Source organism: Temnothorax longispinosus, chromosome 8 (genome assembly GCF_030848805.1).
Source record: "Temnothorax longispinosus isolate EJ_2023e chromosome 8, Tlon_JGU_v1, whole genome shotgun sequence".
In the NCBI taxonomy this organism is placed as follows: domain Eukaryota; kingdom Metazoa; phylum Arthropoda; class Insecta; order Hymenoptera; family Formicidae; genus Temnothorax; species Temnothorax longispinosus.
This window is the reverse complement of record NC_092365.1, coordinates 15,284,311-15,303,224: the sequence shown is the minus strand read 5'-3', so window position 1 is coordinate 15,303,224 and position 18,914 is coordinate 15,284,311. Positions and strand designations below refer to the sequence as shown.

The window sequence follows — 18,914 nt, the reverse complement described above, 5'->3', positions numbered from 1 at the left end:
TTTCTCGCGTGCCAGTCTTATCCCCCCCTTCGGCTGATCTTTCCTCTCTCTCGTTCGCGAGGCGACGTTCCTCGTCCAATCGCGTCGTCCTTTTCTGGCACACGCATGCTCCACACACCAGGTCTCCTTCTCTCTCGAACCCTTTCTCTTCCTCCCACGCGTGAACATCACCCTCTTCTCCTCCCTGACCATTACATCCCTCTCGCTCGTTGATCCCCCTTCGTCTCTCTCGCCCCCTCTCGGTGCCTCCTCTCGTGGCAACCTGGCTATGCGCACACGCACACGCACACACGGACACGTGTCGCTCCAGGCAGGAGCGTGTCAAGAGATTTTGGCTTTGACACCCTTGAGAGAGAGAAAGGAGAAAGAGCGAATGCCCGATACGTAGAATTTCACCGCGACTTTGTCTTGAAGAGACTGATTCGGAAATTTAATCAGAGGGAGATCCAGCGCGAATTATCGTGTGGAACACTGTTAAGTCCGGCACGTGAATTCTCGTTTGTTACAAAACGGAGTCACGTAACGAGAATGACGTAAAGGTTAATTGAATACATTTCGAAATACTTGGTATTTAAGACACGCCGAAAAGTTTTTATTTAATAATAAGACAATTCGTGAAAATCAGACAATAAGAGATTTGTGATATTAAATATTAAATGTCTAAAAAAGAATAAGGTACAAAGAGAAATATAGTAGATAATGTTTTGGCGAAAGAAGCCGGGTCAATAAACTTCGCCGAAACACGACATTTGTTCTGCTTGACCGCGCTTTTTGCGCATCCCGGTTTTTAAGCGAAATGTGCGATATATGCACGCGTGTGCAGAGAAAGAAAGAGAGAGGAAAGCGAAAACAGACAATGAGAGATTTCGCGACCGTGAGAAACGTTTTAAGCGGCGACAATGTCGCGTTCGCGAAGAGCGCAAGCTTCTCTTCGTACGGCAAAAACGTAACGTCAATGTGTCGTTACGTTGGTCCAACGAGATGTTGAAAAGCACGAAGACGCGCGTCGCAGTTGAGCGTTTCTCGCGCGGGCACGCCGATTCTCGTCGATCCTCGCTACGTCCCTGATTTTCCACCCACTCATCCAGCGCGGCAGGGTCACCGTATGCACCCACACCCTGCCAGGCACTCACACGTGCGTACACAGGTATATACATACGTGTGTTTTCTCCGTTCCTCTCTGTCTCGCGCTTGCTCCGTCGCAACACATCCGCGCGCTCGTGGTCGCGCGCATCGCACACAACGCGCACACGGACGCAAACGCGGACGCCGAGCTACGTGTGCACGCAGATATTGTACGTGCTGACGCATACGCACAACGTGACGGCGAGCGGCGCACTATGGCGATGGCGACGGCGACGGCGGTCGTGCAACCAGGCGGAGCGGACCGGTGTGTGCCGCCGTGCCGCCGGCGGCCAGGGCGAAGGCAGCGGACAGCGACGACCGACGATGACTGCCGGCGATCGATAATTCCAATCGATTAATAATAAGAATCCGGGACGGCGGGGAGGACGGGCAAAAGGAGCGCGCGAGATCGATCTCGCGCGAGAGCTGGACCCCGTCCGATATTTTCGTGGTCTTCCCTCCGTTTTTTTTTTCGTTCGCTGACCGCTCGCGTACACACGAGGTTTATTTTGGTTACAAGCACACCGCGGCACACCGTCGTCGTGTCCCGCGGAGAACAGAATCGGAAATCAACTCTGGAAAATAATAATTCAGCCAGTTTCTCCTCGCGAGATCGATCGCGCCGCTCGCGATCAACGACGATGACGGCGGCGGCGGCGGCGGTGGCGACGATGACGACGACGACGATGATGAGGATCGGCGAGCCGCATCGCGACGCGGCCGATTAATACCGCAATCGTTAATTGTTTATCGGCGTCGTCGGGATTACATCGCGAGGAATAATGAAAACGTAGGGAAGATATAGGTGTGCGTTATGAGAGACGTATATACATGTATCTGGGAAAACCGATTGATAATACTAGGTCTGCCCGCGCTTTCAGCCGCACTTCAGTCCTTCATCCTTCACCATTCTAAACCAGTGTATATATATATATATATACCTCAACTTATTTTATATTCAATTCGAAACTCTCGCGCAATCAGAGAATTCAAAATCATTTTCAACAAGCTCCCATTTTCGAGACTTGTTCGGTAATTTACTTTGGCAAATGATTGCATAATCATTATCTGCCACCTGCAAAAAATCTCTGTATTCATAAAGAACAATCTACTTAGGATTAAACGATGTTTAAGAAAATGCAGTTAGAATGAATAAAGAGATGTTATTTTACTCTCGAACGAACTTGAATTGCGCATTGCTGAAAATTATTTTCGTGTAGACTGGCCCTAAAAATCGTCGACTTCCTGGTATTTTTGGTAGATAGCACCTGGAAATGCAGCATCGTTGATATAATTTTGGACACGAGGCCTTGTAATACGTTGACCCCACGGAGTATTTTCAGTGGTCGAAATTAAGAATGCATCATCCGAATCCAAACTCGCCGTCGAACTCTGTTTGCAATATTTACGACCTTCTTTACAGCGAGTGCTGCTCCGCGATGCGTACATACTTCTCGCAAAACTTTCTGCCACGATAATCGCCCGTAATTTTACACACGTACATATCGACCCAAACTGAATTGAATTGAATCGAGTGTTCTATCTAAGAATTTCTCCGTTACATAGACAGTAATATATTTCGAAGAGCCGTATTTACGACCACGAAACTGTCAGCATTGTCAGTGGATTACAGAAGCCAATATAAGACGTATCAATGTGACGACGAAGACGAAGGTGAGGACGAGAATAAGGGCTAAGATGAAGACGAAGACTTAAGGCGAAGACGACGAAGACGAAGACCAAGAAGACGACGAAGACGAAGATGAAGTTGGGGAGGCTCAAGGAGGCTCGCTAGTGATAGAATCTAAAAAAAGATCACCTACGTAAATATGTGAGCGCGAACCCGTCCCCCCCCGGTCGCATCTTCAAGAATCTGCCGTTGCGACATCCTCACGCAAATACAATCTCGCCGCTCGCGCGACTCATTTGCATAATGTCCTCGGTCCATAGGTGGAAAGGACGTACGATCCGTTGTAAATTCGGCTCCGGGTTCGTCGTTAACTGCTACGCGCGGAGAGTGACCGTTATATATCGTCCCTCTCTCTCTCTCTCTCTCTCTCTCTCTCTCTCTCTCTCTCTCTCTCTCTCTCTTTCTCTCTCTCTCTCTCTCTCCTCGCTCTCGCTCTCGCGGTGGTGCCTTATCGTCGATGCGGCCGACGTAGCCGCACGGGTAACGATCGTGCGGGCCGCACTTACGATCGATCTATCTCAATCGATCGTTGGGGCGCGTGCCACGATTTACCATCGATCGCTGGCGATCGATTAGCCCTGTCGAACCGTTCATCGGCTATCCTTGGCCGCGAGCGGGACGAGGACAGTCGTAAAAAAAAAAAAAAGACAAAAATGGAGGATGAGAAGAATGAGAGACGTACGAAGAAAGAAGAAGAAAGATGGGGAGAAAGAGGGCGAAAGAGGAGGGCGGGGTGGGTGTGGGAGGTGGGCGAGGATGACGGACGAAGAGAGAGACGAGGGGAAAGGAGCGAAGGCACGGAATAAGAGAGAAACGAAACGATTGTGGCAGAAAAGGAGGGTAGGCGAGCGCGACAAGGAGAGAGAGGAAGCGCACGTGCGTTGGAGCGAGAGGAAGAGGAAGAAACGGAGAAGTACGTTTGGGAGGAGCGAGAGGGAAGGAAAAGGGAAAGAGGAGGGTGAGGGTTCGAGAGAGGGTAGAGAGAGGCGGTCGGATATGCGCATGGCGAAAGAGAGAGAAAGAGACGGAGACGGGAGAGGCAGGAAGGGCAAGACGGAGAGAGACGGAGGCCGGCGAGAGTGCGGAGTAGCGAAGGACGGAGTACGCCGGACCAGCCACAGCCGCCGCGCCACGCCGCACCGCGCTGCGCCGCGCCGCCGCCGCCGCCACGCCGCCACCGCCTCCACCGCCTCCACCGCCGTGAGGCTTCGAACCCGAACACGACCGAACGTCGTCGAGCAACAACGGAAACGTACGAGCGGTGCGGTTCGAGCGGCCGAGCGAGCGATACGGCCGAGCAGTGCGGTGCCGACTCTTGCTGCCGCGGTTGCAGATTCCGCGGTGTGTGTGTGCGCGCGTGTTTACACGACGAGAGGGAGAGAAAGAGAAAGAGAAAGAGAGAGGGAGAGGGAGAGTTTGCGCCGCGGAGGCGAGGGCAGGAGAGCTCGAAAGAGAGCGAGAGAGAGAGAGAGAGAGAGAGAGAGAGAGAAAGAGAGGAGAGGAACTCGCGAGAGCGGAGGAGAAACGCAAAAAGCGACGGAGAAGTCGGCGAGTCGTCCGCGAAAACACAGTGCGTACGCGCGTGTTCCGTGGCGAACGAGTCCCTCTCGTAGGAGGATTCACGCGGCGCCGTGAGAGTACGTACGTACCGTACGCACGTCTCAACTCGACTCGTGACGCATTCGCGCGAGGTATCGCGAGTTCGCGGAGCGAGCAACGATCGCGACAGGGTCGACGTGCAATCTAACGTCGCACGTCGCGCGGCAGCGTCATACATCGTGCCTCGCGCGACGTGGCCGGCACGCACACGCCGCGCCGCGAGAGCGATAACGCGCCAACCACCCTTCGCGCGGCCTGCCTTTAACGGGGCGTGGGTGCCACACCACACCGCGCTGCACCGCACCGCACCGCATCGACGGTGGTGCGGCGAGACGGCGGGCGGTGCGCGTAATTCAAAAGGTGCGCGCGACGGCCGCGGCGAGAACATGACAGACGACACGGAGTGCGCGAATTCGAGGCGGCATCGCGTCGCGGGCGAAGGGACGATAATATAAACGTTGGTGAAACGGAAGGGAAGGCGGGAGAGAAGAGAGGAGAGAGGAGAGGAGAGAAAGAAGGGGGAACGCACGCGAGAGGCCGAGGGGAGAGAAACTCCTCCGAGAAAGAAAGTATCCCAAACCGAGTACCATCCGCGCGCGGCCAGTGATCCCGTGTGCGGCTCGCGTGTTGCGCGCGCGAGAGCGCGTCCGCGCCTCCGGTGAGTGTGTGCGAGTGGACCCAGGCCGTGCGCGCCCCAGCGGGCCCCAGGAGAGGAGAGGAAAGGAAAGAGAGGAGAGCCAGAGACTTTCGTGGCTTCCGGCCTGTCGGCGCGGAGGCGTTCCGGCTGGCGATCGCGACCTCGCGGAGAGGATGCTGCTAACGTCGCCGACGGTCGTTGCGACGAGGCCAACGATGACGACCTCGCGAGGTCTCGACTGAGTTCTCGACTCCTCGGGCTTCATCGAGAGGAAGAGAGAAGGAGAGAGAGAGAGAGAGAGAGAGAGAGAAAGAGAGCGAGAGAGAGGAGATCAACGTCGGTTCCGTCGCTGCGACGGTAGCATCGACGAGCGTCGTCGTGCTGCTGGCCGCGGTGTGTTCCGCGATCGTTAATCAGGTGTTACTCCGGAATCAGGTGTTCGGCGTCGGAGCGAAGAACGCGCACGACGGGTGCCGACGGCGCATTCTGCGAATCGTCATCGGTGGAAATTCGCGTGTCCGATAAATATATTCTTCGATCGCTGTCGCTAAAGACTGGATATCGCATCCTGTGACTATCCACGATTCTAGCAATTGAGAGAGACAGCGAGGGATATTATTTGCACATTCGCGGTCGCGGTAATCGAAAGACTCGCGCGAGAAGAGGTCGGCGGCGAGGGCGGTCGCACAACCGCGACCATTCCGCGATCACGCGATCCGGAAGACCTTTCTCGGAACCACTCGCGGTCCTAATAATCACCTTCGAGGGATCTCGAAGCCAGTATCGATCCCGGAGCCGCGGCGTGGAACGTACGGGCTTTCGTCGTTACGGAGGGAAACCATCACATTCACGTTGCGGAGGGATTACCTAGACCCGTGTCCCTAGCCTAGAACGAGCTGCCTTCGTTTTCGGCGACGAGCGAGGAAGCGTCCACGCGACGCCGAGATACAGGAGAAGCTTAACGCGAGCGACGTCGCGACGCCGGCCGACGGCAGATCGCTTCCGGTGAAACCGACAACGCGAACGACACAGCCAGGATGCAGGTGGCAACGTTGTTCAGGGAGAGCGCTACCCTGCTGGGTGCATCCAGCCTGGACCCCCCGCAGACTCACCATCATCAGAGTATGCACCAACCGCAGCCGCAGCAGCAACAGCAGCAGCACCAGCAGATGCAGCAGCAGCAGCAGCACGCCACCGACATGCACCTAGTCGGCCACCACATGCAGCACCACTACAAGATGTAAGTATCCGCCTCTCTGCCGTTCTTTTCGAGCACTGATGCCGGGAACCCGCGCTCGACGCTCGAAAGTGTTCGACCTTCGAGCCCGAGAGAGCCCGCTTTGGCCAACGCGCGGCTACACGCGCGAGAGACGGCCGTTTCCAGCCGCGGGTATATACCTGCGTCCAAGTTGTTAACTTCACGAACGAGACTTCTCGTAAAAGAGCGAAGCTACAGGGATCTCTTCTCGCGTCGCTACATAAAATACAGCTCGGCGCGCCAAGTTACTCAAGCCTTTTTGTTCCCTACATCTTAGAAATTTGTAGGGGCTTTTGGAGTAGGCTCTTAGGAAATCACGAACGTTGGAATCGTTGGATGTTTATGCAAATTACAAGCATTACAAATGTGCGAATGCAGGTGCATTGTGGTTAATTAATTATCACGTTAATATTGTACAACGTCGCTTAACATGAAAGAATTTAACTCGTGTTTTCGGAGACGTATACAATAAAATTTAGATACTGGGCTTTACGAGTCGTTCACCTTGAGCGTAGATCGCGGAATTGAAGAACCTGAAATTGCCGAATGTATCTTCAGTATTTTGCTCTTTCGTCATATAGGCGAATAATGAAGGCGATTTTGCGACCAGTTGCTTCAATTGTTGCAGGAACCAGGCGGTTTTTGCGGTCAAAACATATAACCGGTAAACCTATTTCGCTTTTTCCACCGGGTAGATGCTGTCCAAACACGTCTGGCTTTTGCATCAATACACCAGCCACTAAACGGCAAACTATATTCGTATACCAAACTAAGCGGCAAATGTTATTTGCCGAACACTAAAACCCGTAAAACCCATTCGTTTCGTCTCGAAGAAGCGACCTTGACAGCTTCTTACACACGAACCTTCGCGTTAACTCCACCTGACGGTATAATTTAGTGCGCGTCCCTTTCGCGTTGCATTTCTAGGTAAGATTCTTGTCGCGAAATGATTAGATGAGAGGGTAATAAAGCGACGAAGGGCGATGTTATCTGTCGTACAGATGCCGCTTCTTATTACCGTCGAACTCAGACGAGTTACTTCCTGGACGTCTTTAATTAAACAATTTTAATCAAGTAGGAAGAGGACTGCGCTTCGAAAGGGGAGAAAAAAAAGGGGGAAAGGATCGAGGGCAAAGGTGTGTCGACGATTCCACGACGATCGCCTTTCCCTCTCGTAGCTCGATTTTTTTTCTCCCCGATTCGTCGGAATGATCGAATTCCGCGGAGTGTCGTCGTGCCGCTAAAAATGTTTATTTACGTTCGTCGGGATATCGACATTAACCTTTTAAACGACGCGGTCGAATGGCGTATAACGTTGCCGCCGGTATCGCTGCCATTCATATTTGTTTTTATCCGCATCCGCGTGCGCGCACAGAAATATCTTCGAATGGAAACGGCTGGACGCGATACGATTTTATGAGCCACATGTTCCCGCAATATACGCGGACAATACAAATGGCGACTTAGATCAGCAGGTGAATTCTTCTCGGCGAGAGAGAAAATCTCTCCTCCCCTCTCTCCCTCTCTTCTCCCTTTCCACCCGGCAAAAGCGAAATTGTTCTTGCCGTTTCTTTTTCAATATCTCTTGCTTTATGAATGGGATAAGAAGAAGAAGGAAGAAAGCACGCGGTAGATTCACACGATGTGCTGCGGGAGGAACTTGCCAGACTTTATAAATAGTGGCCTCAAGTGGCTTTAAGTAGAAGAAGTCGTGCGAACGGCTTATAAACGGCAATAAAAATAGAAAATCGTGCGAGGATCGAATGTCATCGCACTGCTTACTGTTGCTCGTCGGTTTTATCACATTGTTATTTCTGTTATGACACGAAACGTTGAATTTTAAATGACCAATCTCCTTTTCATAGGCTACAAGAGCTACTTCCCAAGAATATTAAGATAAGAATTCCTAATCAAGGCCCAGGCATATCGCATCGAATTATCTGGTTGAATTCACGCGAATAACATATTCCTGAGCCTTAACAGACTTTCTGGGACATCCGACATGCCAGCCGTTTAACTTCGAAAGCCGGCAAGACGCCTGAATCCTGTTCAAGAGCATCCCGAACCGTGTATTATGCAAATTCGATAAGTCTTAAAATCTGATTTACGACATATCCGGAATAAACGGCGTCGAAGGCGTGAATAAAGGTTCCGCCGACGAACTTGAAACTACGGCCTACGACTGTACGGGAATGTTCTTTCTGATAGCGTTCGCCTTTGCGCCGAGCGGACTGATAAGCATGCAAAGCCCGACGGTATCGCGACCAAGGGTCATTTCTTTCCGAGACGTCGATGAGTCAGTCGCGAAGACAGAAATAACGCTGCGGCGCGGTAAACGTCGTGCGGATAAAAAAGAAGGAGCGCGATAAACCGGCGAGCCGAAAGCGTACGTTCGTTCCGCTCCAATTTTGAAATACGGGGGACGATCTATCATCCTTGAAAATTGGAGTAAAAGCTCCGCCTTTTTTTTTCAGTCCGCCAGTATTTGCAATGTTTTTGTCGGCGCGATACATTAAAACAAGCTATCGAACGTATGATAAATCGGACGTTTTACATCGTCGTCCCAGTACCCGTGTGTGTCTCTATGATACACAAAAAAAAGACACGTTTCGATAATACGTAGCGCGAATGCGTTACACAGGGTATCTCTAAATTAATGGAAGTTTGAACAGGTGATTGAAGGTGCTGTAAAGAAGAAATTCGCGTCTTTAAATGACATACGATCGATGAATAATGGGAGTGTATCGATAACAATAGACCCACCTAAAAAATGACTGCAAATAAATCTGTTTTAAAATACTATTCGAGCCTTTTGTGATTTAATCCTTCCTCCGATGACTTTTAGCTCGTTGGAAGTATATTGCGACTCTTCCAACTTCTGAATAAATTCCGTGTAAATAAATGAATATTCTTCTGCCCTTTCTAGACGACTCTCACCGAAAGAAGTATTATTATCGATTGTGTCACGCGTCTTACGTCGTCGCACCGTTGAAGTTTTGATTAAATCTGTTTGTCTACCCTGTTCTAAATTCGTACATATTCAAAAGCTCGCGAGATGAACGCCACACAGAGATTTCTCCCCGTGATCTCCCGCGGCAAAAGTCATCTGGACTTTCATTGAGATGCGAATGGGCCGAGAGGCGAGCATCTCGTGTACGCGCGCGCGAGAGAGAATGAAAGAGAGAGAGAGAGAGAGAGAGAGAGAGATCGCCGGTCGTTGCGGCGTGTCGTGTATCGCGGGTCCCAACGAAATTTTACGTAACATGTAAATGCGCTCGTCGTGAATGCGGTCGCGTTACGTGCCTCTTTCTCTCTGTCTCTCCCTCGTTTTCTACCTTCCCGTCTCTTTTTATTGCCGAAGCGGCACTTACGAAACCAGTTTCGGTGTAGACCGGCGGCTCTCGGTCTCTTTTTCGAGATACGGCCGACGAATTTTTTCTTCCACGAGCGAGAGCTAGCCTCTCCCTCTCTCTCCCTCCCTCTCTCGTCCTCCCCAAGTTCAGAAGTATTATCACGTTGTCGCCAAAGCGGTTCTCTCTTTCTCTCTCTCTCTCCCTCATGTGTCAGTGAAATCCCCCGCGAGTAGGTATACCCTTCGCGGGGGGGTGATGATGGAAGCTGCTGGCTTCGAGAGCTCCTTTACGAATTTCGTCACGCGCGCCAAAGGGACGCGCTGCCGGCTGGCTCTGCATTTGTATTCGTTGCGCAAGGTCCGGTCGCGCCCTCGTTCCTTAAACAGTATAATTTGCGGAATCTCGTCGGCGACGAGCTCTCTTTTCTCCTCTTTTCTCTTTCCCGCTCTATTCTGCGTCGCGGCGTGTCAGATCGACACTGCATCGACAAGTCCTCTACGCTCAGTGCAGAACCGTCGCGTTTTCTCGTTCTCGAACTCGCGAGACACGTGCGCGATCGATCTTCCGCAAAAATCACGGCAATCACTCGTTCTGCCGCGGTCATTTAATTCGCAAAAACGTCGAGATAAATTCGAGGCGAGGTCGTATCGCGATTAACGGGAGCGTGCTCCCGCGACTTTTCCGCGACACGTGCTCTTTTTAAGCCTCGCGCGGGCCGGATTGATGCGTCGATTCGTCGCCGATTAATCGCGCCCCGCGGTTTTTCAATTATCGCGAATATAGTATCGCGCGCGGCATGAAGACATATAACTCGATTATGCGGTATTATGACGGCTCGATGAAATAGCTTAATACAATTTCCATGTAGGACGCACAGCGAATCTGACAGTACGATAATTAAAGCGTGCGTTGCTTTATCGCTATCAGGGGAGCGCGCGCTCTCTCACTTGACTCGGCCGGCTACTGAAAATTAGTCTCCGGCTAAACTCGATTACCTCGCGATCGGAAATATCGATAGATTTGCTAAACGCTCATCCCGATAAAAAGCATAATTCGATCAGAGCGCGCACGTGCGCAAAAACGTACGACGAGACGAGGGGAATATCTAACAACGATAGACAAGCTGTAAGGTCTACCTCTCTTCCTGTACAAAAAAAAAGCAATACGCCGCCTTAACGGATAAAAATCAAATGAAATATGAGTTATAAATGGAAATGAAAAATTTAAATTTAAAAGCTTAAACTTATCGTCCGGATTTATCTTCTCTCGAAATACACGAAACTTTCCCTAATTTATTTACTCCAAGAAAATTAACAGGTTGATATTTGATATGAATAAAAATCAACGGAGAAACCCGCGATGCACTTTGCGCGTTAGAAGTTTTAATTGCATCACCGAATGATTGCGAAATCGCTATCGGTTCGTACGCGTTCGGCGTCTTTTTCGATCCTTCCGCACCGAAATTAGATTCGAGCCATGCTGATTAGTATTTAATTGCAAAGTTCTGGCGAGAGCGATGCTTGCAAATTTTATCACGTTTCGCTGAGGAACGCGAGTGCATTTGCATTCGTCGCGCCGCCGCGCCGTCGGGTCCGCCTCGCGCGCCTCGCAATCCTTAAATTGCGGAATGTAATCAATGGATAGAATCTGTTGAAAAGACCAACGTTTCCGACTACATTTACCAGTAAATACTTCCCAGATACACGTTCGACGAGCATCGAGATAACGAAACTGATAGTGCCGCATAAGCGCATAATCTTTATGAATTCAAATTTAATTTCTCAATGAGCATTAATCGCAACCGCGATTGCGATTCGTAATACGATCGAAATATGCCAATTCTCGCGCTTCCAGAAGAGAGAGATTGTCGCTATGCATTTTCGAGTATTATATAAGTTACCCGTCCTTTCTCTCTCTCTCTCTCCCTCTGTCATTAAATTATGTGAACGACCTCGCTGAAAATAGTCGGACGACGTCACGAGTCGTCGATAAATGGTCCGCGTTAACATAATTCTCTAGCCACTTCATCTTCCGGTAATACTTTTTCGACTACTGTCGTGAAAGTGTGCTCGTCCATGTCATTTCATAGGCAATGATTTCACACGTCGTTATGCAACCGTTTTAGGATCCGAGGAGGTTATCGTCGCGCTCCATTTTTGCGAGCGCAGCGGAATTATTGACGTAAATAACACGCCGCTCTCGTCTCGCGCGCAGCGCGATAGCGCGAAAAGAGCAACAAAACACACAGGCACGTGCTCCTTCTTCTTTATTATTCTATTAAAATGTCGATCGCGAGAGTCTATAAAGTCCCGTCCGAAAACTACCGGCGCAGCTGAAGGTCGTGATCCTGGAATCGAGTTTTATCCCAACCCGCGGAACTCTTCCCGCGTATACTTTCCTCCTCGTTGAAAGTCGCCGTGCTTTCTCGGGAACGAGTCCGCCACGTGTCGTTACAATGTGGCGCACATTTTTCACCGGGGACGTCGCCGTCTAGTTACTCTAGTTTTCGAGACAGCAAAGTTTCAACGCGATGTACGGAATCCTCCTTACAATCTCCTCCGCGCGGCAAGGACGACCATGCTTGAGATATAAAACGATGTAAACGTTAAGAGAGACACAGTCCTGAATAAACTTGAATAAAATGTAATCGGGCATTGCAATTACAAAAGAGTAGAAAAAGTTATATGACGAGAGTTATGTGTTGAGAGTGAGTGGAATAAAACTCGTTTCTACGCGGAGAAAGTAAGAAAGAGATTCACCTTTTTTTTTTAATAAAAAATTTTTACAATTACATAACTAAAGGCCGATAATGGCCATTATAAATCACCTTTCGCTACGTTATTTATACGTGGCTAACGTGAAGCAATTAGTGATAATTTTTCTTCGCAACTCCATAGTTGTGTGTTATCTGATTACATAGATTAATAACGCTACATTTTTGAAAGAAAAACGTATTTTTTTTACGATTGATAAATTTTCAAGTATAATAATGTCAGAACGATCCAATGTTTTCATATTTGGACTAAAAAACTTGTTCAAATTGCGTTTCCAAATTTTATCTAAAATGACGAAACGTATATACATATTTATTCTCTAGATTATTTCTGCGTGAATATGAGAGGCAACAGTTATATATTTCTTCCACAATTTGTAGATGATGGAAATGCGCGATATGGAAACAATAAAAGGAAATCCTTTCGAACGTCTTGATAAAAAAAACAAACGTTAGAGAGCTTCTGACTTTACCGTATCAATTTCTATCAATGCTGACGTAATACAGCGTACCGCAGTCAGGATGTAGCGGCGAGAGCGGAGAGTGTTTGATGTATAGAAGAGTCTCCGGAGAATTGAAGCCAAAGCCGCAAGAAGTTTGGACCAGACTTGGGGGAGCCAATAGGTCAAGGCTATCTGACGCTCCCGATGTGTATACACACACACCTACATCGGCGGTCTACCCCATTTTCTAGCAAATTCATTACGGAGTTCCTTGAGAATACTTGAAGATTAACGACGAAGATAGTTGGCGGCGGGGACGGTACGCGCGACTACCGCGCATTCGTCACCGCGTTTTCCGAACTTTCTCGCCGTTTGTTCTCTCGCGAGAACCAAAAAGAAAGACCGGAGCGAATGGAGCCGTTCGACTTTTTGGAGTCGCCGTACGAGAGGAAGAAAAAAAGAAAAAGAGAGAGAAAAGAGGAAAGAGAAAAACGTGCGCATAGTGAACTGACGTCGTCGTCGTCGTCGACGTCGTCATCGTCGATGCGGTTGCGAGGTTGAAAGTAGGCGGGGAGAGCGAGTGCAGCAAGGACGAATCCTTTACCGCGATGACAGGCTTCGCTCTCCGCCTCCTTTCGATCCCACTACCACCACAGTGTGTTGGTTGGCAGGATCATGCTCTTCCCGTTGCTGGCTCCGTTGCCAACCCGGATGGGGTTTCCATCGGGTTTCACAAAATTCTAAAACTTGCGTACGCGGCGGCGAGAAATAAACCTCCACCACGGGTAATTACCTGACGCGTTTAACGCGATTTCACGCCTCCCCGTATGAGGCTGATCAAATGTGAAACCTTGTGAAGCCTGTAATTTTCACAAGGCAGAGGCCCTCGAACTTTTTCCATCGTCCTGTCATCTTATGTAATTTGGCGCATACAACCTATCATCATTGTTAATCATCGTAACATTAAAACAACTGACACTCTCGCTGACAAATAGCAACGTACGGTATTAATTGTTACTTTTTTTTCTTGATAACTCTCCCCCCTCCACCCTAAACGACGCGATGCAACTTAAAGAACCTTTGTCCTAGAGGATATACATCCTATAGCGAAAGTGCTCTATGCTCGAACTCGTTAATAAATAACGAAGTGGCGAGACACAAAGACAATATTCGCACGCGTCGCGTGCAATTTTACATGATTACTCTCCGCATAATTTTTCGATAAATACAAGCTGAACAGCACGATATCCGTTATCGTTCGAAATGACAGCGTGAATGACAAAGTAGATTGAAATGTCGTGTGACATAATCGATGTTTCAATACTTAAATCTATTAATGAAGAAACGACAAAATACAAATTCCTTCGCGATACCGCCAGTCGATACGTCGCGTCGTTACAGTAAGTACCGTGATGCGGGATAGCGTGTTATTGCAAATCCGACTGTGAAAACAGAACAGAACACGTCGAGTAACTCGACTGTCAACGGTTTTACGTTCGGGCTGACATATTTGAGTTGCCGTAATGTAGGTAGCGGAACAAAATTGTCGGTTCTGGAGAATTCCGATCGATATGTAATTGGCGATGTACGCGGCGATCGCGTGGTATTTCCTTGGCAAGACAAAAGCAAACGCGCAACAATAGCACACGAGGCTGGCGGCGACAACACAGAATATCGAACGACGATTGCTCCGCAAAGAATGCCCATGGAACATGAAGCTTCGCGGGAAAACTCGAGAAACGTTAAACTCATTGTAAGAAAAACATGCGTGGCGATTCGAAACGGAATTCAGAAATTAAACGACCAGAATGGGCAATTTTGCGACGACTTATGCAATTAACACACTCCTATTTTTAAAAAATAAAATATTTCTTCAAGTATTAAAATAATTGAATTGTGATATTACATGATTGTAGGTACACGCTAATGTTATCTACCAACTAAAATGTCCGAGAATGTCTTACAGTATTCTATCAACGTTAGCTTAAAAATTGTCAGTTAAGTTCGTTTCGGAAATGATTAACTTTTTTTTTTCAATATTTCTTAATTACGTTGTATCGATCAATTAGAAGAGTGAAGTAACTCATACAGTAGCACCATAGGTTTCTGTCTATGTTCTATGCGCATTGTATAGGAAAGAAAAGAAAATCGAAGGAGGAGAAAATACGAAAACGAGAGAAGAAAGGCAGTTGGGACACGTAAACGAAAGCACGTGGTGCACGGGACGGGACGTTTTCGTCGCGGATAATGTCGGGTCGTGGAGGAAACGAATGGTTCCCGGGGACCGAGAATCGCGCGCGCGGCTAGAGAACGCGGCCGGAAAAACGAGGCGAAGTGAACGTAAACGCGGCCACGTGTCGCCGATAAATCGACCTTATCAATAAGATCGAGCTCTCCGCGCTTTCTCTCTCGTTCTCTCCCGTCTCTCGCTCTCTCCTCCGCTTCCCTCTCGTCGTCTCCGGGCCCCCGACAGTAGTTATTCATATATTCCGTAAGTTTGGAATACATGAATAACCTACGAGTCTCAGGTATTCGCGTGAATCTTCTTCGATGAACCTCCAGGTAAGAGCCGCGCCGGCGACGACGCAACGGCGTTTAGCGCATCTTGTAGAAAGCGACAGGTGACACGCATCCCCGTTACATATCCTGCCTCCTTCCTCCACTTCTGAGTCTATCGCGAGTACTTCAGCGGAAAATCATTTTCTCCCGAAAATGTGAACGAATTTTATTCCAAATATTAACGCTCGAAGTCTTAACAAGTTTAATATTTGACAGCCATTCGATCATAAGAGAAGACTCGAAATTGCTATTAAATTATTCGCTTCGCGTATATATATCGAAATTACGTTCGAAAAATGCTCGAAAGCTCGCTGCAATATAGCTTGTTTATTTCCCAAGATCCTATATTTGCATTGTGTTATGCATGGAAAATTTGTTTCCCTTTCTATAATGATTCTGGTTTTAATTAATTGTATTATCTAGTCAATTAATGCCTTCACGAATAATCGATGATGAATTATGAATTATTTGTCGCGGTACGAAAATACGACGCGTGAGAGAAATTTTTCTTAATTTTCTAATATCATGTGTCATAGGTGTGCCATTATTTGACAGGTGCAAACTTTGCAGTTACAGCTCCGGTAATTTGATAAGTGCGGTCGTATTTATGTGGTGGTGATATTCATTTTCATAAAACCAAGAGACCGAGATTTATAATACGAGAAAATGAAATAAGATTATGACGTTCCATCTTCATTATCCAAACTCGCTGTGACATAAGTTTGATCGCGAAAATAGAACGAAAATTCGTTATCCGTTATTCCACCATTATTCGTCGAAATAATGTCCCCGTGATCTTCCATATTCCGCCGCCTCGCCGAAATGGGTCACCGATGCATAATTTCGCGCTCTTCACTTTTTTCGCGGTATTACAACATCGGGCCGGACCAATCCTGACCGATCTCCGTCGTGAACGCGAAAAATCAACGAATCGACGAGTTCTTGCCCGCGCTCGTTAGCGATTCGCATACATTGACATAAAAGCGTTTTTATCAGCTTCGTAAATGACGTGTCGCGGCAGTTAGGATCATATTATCGTTAATCGTCCTACGGGCGAAAAACGAAACAACCTATTCGGTAATTGCGTAATTATGCAACGCAATTTGAATTGTTCGAATGCACATTTGCCTAATCGTATCATCTTGTAATCTATTAGTATTACAATAGCTCCATTTTTCCAGATTATAACATTATTATTGAGTAAAAAGAAATTATTATCCCATTGGCTAATGCGACTGACAGCAATATAAAAAATAAAAAGATCGTTGAAGTTAAATATATTAGATGTATTTTTAAACAAACGGTAAAAAAAAAGAATTCTATTTTATATAGGTACCTTATTTCCGCCTATTTTCCCGACGTTCTATCTCGTGTGACATTAACGCGAGATTCTCGGCATATTACGCAGATCCTAAGCAGCTTGCGATAATGAAAGGCCCTTTCTGCATCGACTCGCACGTGAATCAAAGCGACGCTGCGATTCGTACTGATTCCGGAGAGTTTGCTATATAACGCGAATCATTAGGAACCGAATAGCGAAATTACGACGTTACCTGGCAGGTATTAAAAGCGCTATATTAAGGTACCGGCAAATCATGGCAATTATTCTTCCGCACCGCGCCGCATTCGCGATTTTAATTGTTCGGACACGAATGGAGAGGGCCTCGCACCGAAGTATTTATCTCGACGCATTATTATTCCCGTCGAACGTGACCGTAACCCGCAATTGTTACGTCAACTTAACGCACACGCCACGCCGCGGCCGAGCTCTGCGCTGCGCCTATCGCCCGATCGTGTTTTACGATCGCTCGCGTCGACCACGAATTCGGCCGATACGCAATTACGGAATTGCCCTCGTACATCATCGACTGGCCCGTTTCGCGCAAAAGGGCCCTCCACACGTCGCTTAACACAGCGTACGCGACAACGGCCGCTGTGAAAAAGTTTTTCTAACGTTTTGCGGCCCAAATGCGATCCGATAGTTCTCGCGTAGTGACGAGTGAAGTTCTCTGCCGGGTTCAATTTCGCGAAGTAGCTCGCGCGCTGCCGACATTTCTGCAAAATGGATAGACGGGAAAGATGCGTTACACACGTGAAGAGAAATAATATTGACGAATAGGCTGATACCGAAGAGGGAGGTGACTTTATGCAAAACTCAAAATCTATTAATATAAATCGTGCGGCTACTAGATGACTGCCGTACCGAATTGTAATTAATTAATTAGTACGAACAAAGAATGATAAAAATACGTGTTTCTAATTGTATCCTGGTTCATAACGCCGGTCAAAATTTCACGCAGTGCTGCAATGCGTAGGTGTAATAGAGGATGAGCTAATGAGACATCTGTGTAATTTCGATACATGTCCGTTCTCGAGTGTCATTGTGATCAGCGTGGAAAATCGTGAGAGGGAAGGAGGACAATCATGGCAAACCGAGCTCACGTGAGCTCCCCTCTCTCTGTCCCTCTCTCTCTCTCTCTCTCGTACCTGCAACGCGCGCGACTGCAGCACAGATCCCAAAAATATCTCGGCGTTAGCTCGCGCACCCACGCCGGGGCTCTCGTTCGAACTCTACGCGCTTTTATTTATAACTCGATGTTAAAAAAAAGTGACAGCACGTCGAGAGTCGCGCATACGTCGTCGTAGTCGTCGTCGTTGTCGTCCCTGTCGTTTTATACGGGCGTCGTGGAAAAAACGTGGCGCGCGCGTCCCGCTTGCGTGAGTTTCGAAAGTCGGGCTTAACTCCGCGTAAATCGCGACTCGAAATTCGAAATTCGCGTTCGCGTTATCCTCCTCTCTCTCTCTCTCTTTCCCTCTTCGTCTCGTTTCTTGTTCCCTCGCGTTACCGATCCTTCCACCACGTTCGCTAACCCCTCGTCCACGTCGAATCCTTTTTTCCCTCCGCCCCCTCGGTTCTTTTCTTTCAATTTTTCTCATCCGTATGCTCTTTGTCCCTCCTTCTCTTCCGCGCATTCACCGCTCGGTATTTCTTCCCTCTTCCCTCTTCTTTATTATTCCCTCCCTCCTGCCGCATCTTTCTTTATTTTAGCCCGAGGCGAGCTCCGAGATGATAACGGAAAGTCGAAGGGGTTCGAGGGGAGTAGCAGAAGGGGAAGGAAAGGCGAAAAGAGCAGGAAAGAGAGGCGTTGGAATACACGAGGGAAAGAGAGCGAGAGAGAGAGAAAGAGACGAAGAGGAGGACGAAAAAAGTGAAAGAGGAATAGAGAGAGACAGAACGAGAGAAGAAGAGAGAAGGAGATGAAGAACAGGGGATGGGAGGAGGTGAGATAGAAAATGAATGCCCGCTCGTACAGAGAGCTCGTCCAACGGGCTTTCCTCTCCTCTTCTCTTTCCTCTCCTTTCCTCTCCTCTTCTCTCCTCACTTCACCTCACCGAGCTCTCACGAACCGTGGTTTCGTAACACGCGTCTCTCCCTCTGTTGAGCATCTTTCTTTCTCCGTCTCTCTTTTCTTCTCG

General features: G+C 48.4%; 2 protein-coding genes across 4 annotated transcripts in view; one reads left to right on the top strand and one right to left on the bottom strand.

The window, feature by feature from the left end:
- The window catches only part of Dnmt3 (DNA methyltransferase 3), a 120,538-nt gene that overhangs the window by 15,831 nt on the left and 85,793 nt on the right, over positions 1-18,914 (bottom strand). Inside the window, exon 1 of one of the 3 annotated variants that reach the window (XM_071787214.1) lies at positions 1,160-1,532. The exons of the other annotated variants lie outside the window; for them this stretch is intronic. Within the exon in view, the coding sequence (XP_071643315.1) occupies positions 1,160-1,234 (75 nt within the window). The 5' untranslated portion in view covers positions 1,235-1,532. Of the gene's footprint in view, positions 1-1,159; positions 1,533-18,914 lie in introns of those variants that run through there. 3 annotated transcript variants of the gene reach the window in all.
- Tdg (Thymine DNA glycosylase) overlaps positions 4,097-18,914 on the top strand; it is a 110,440-nt gene continuing 95,622 nt past the window's right edge. The window contains exon 1 of the mRNA XM_071787215.1: positions 4,097-6,291. Coding sequence (XP_071643316.1) covers positions 6,089-6,291 — 203 coding nt within the window. The 5' untranslated portion in view covers positions 4,097-6,088. The remainder of the gene's footprint in view (positions 6,292-18,914) is intronic.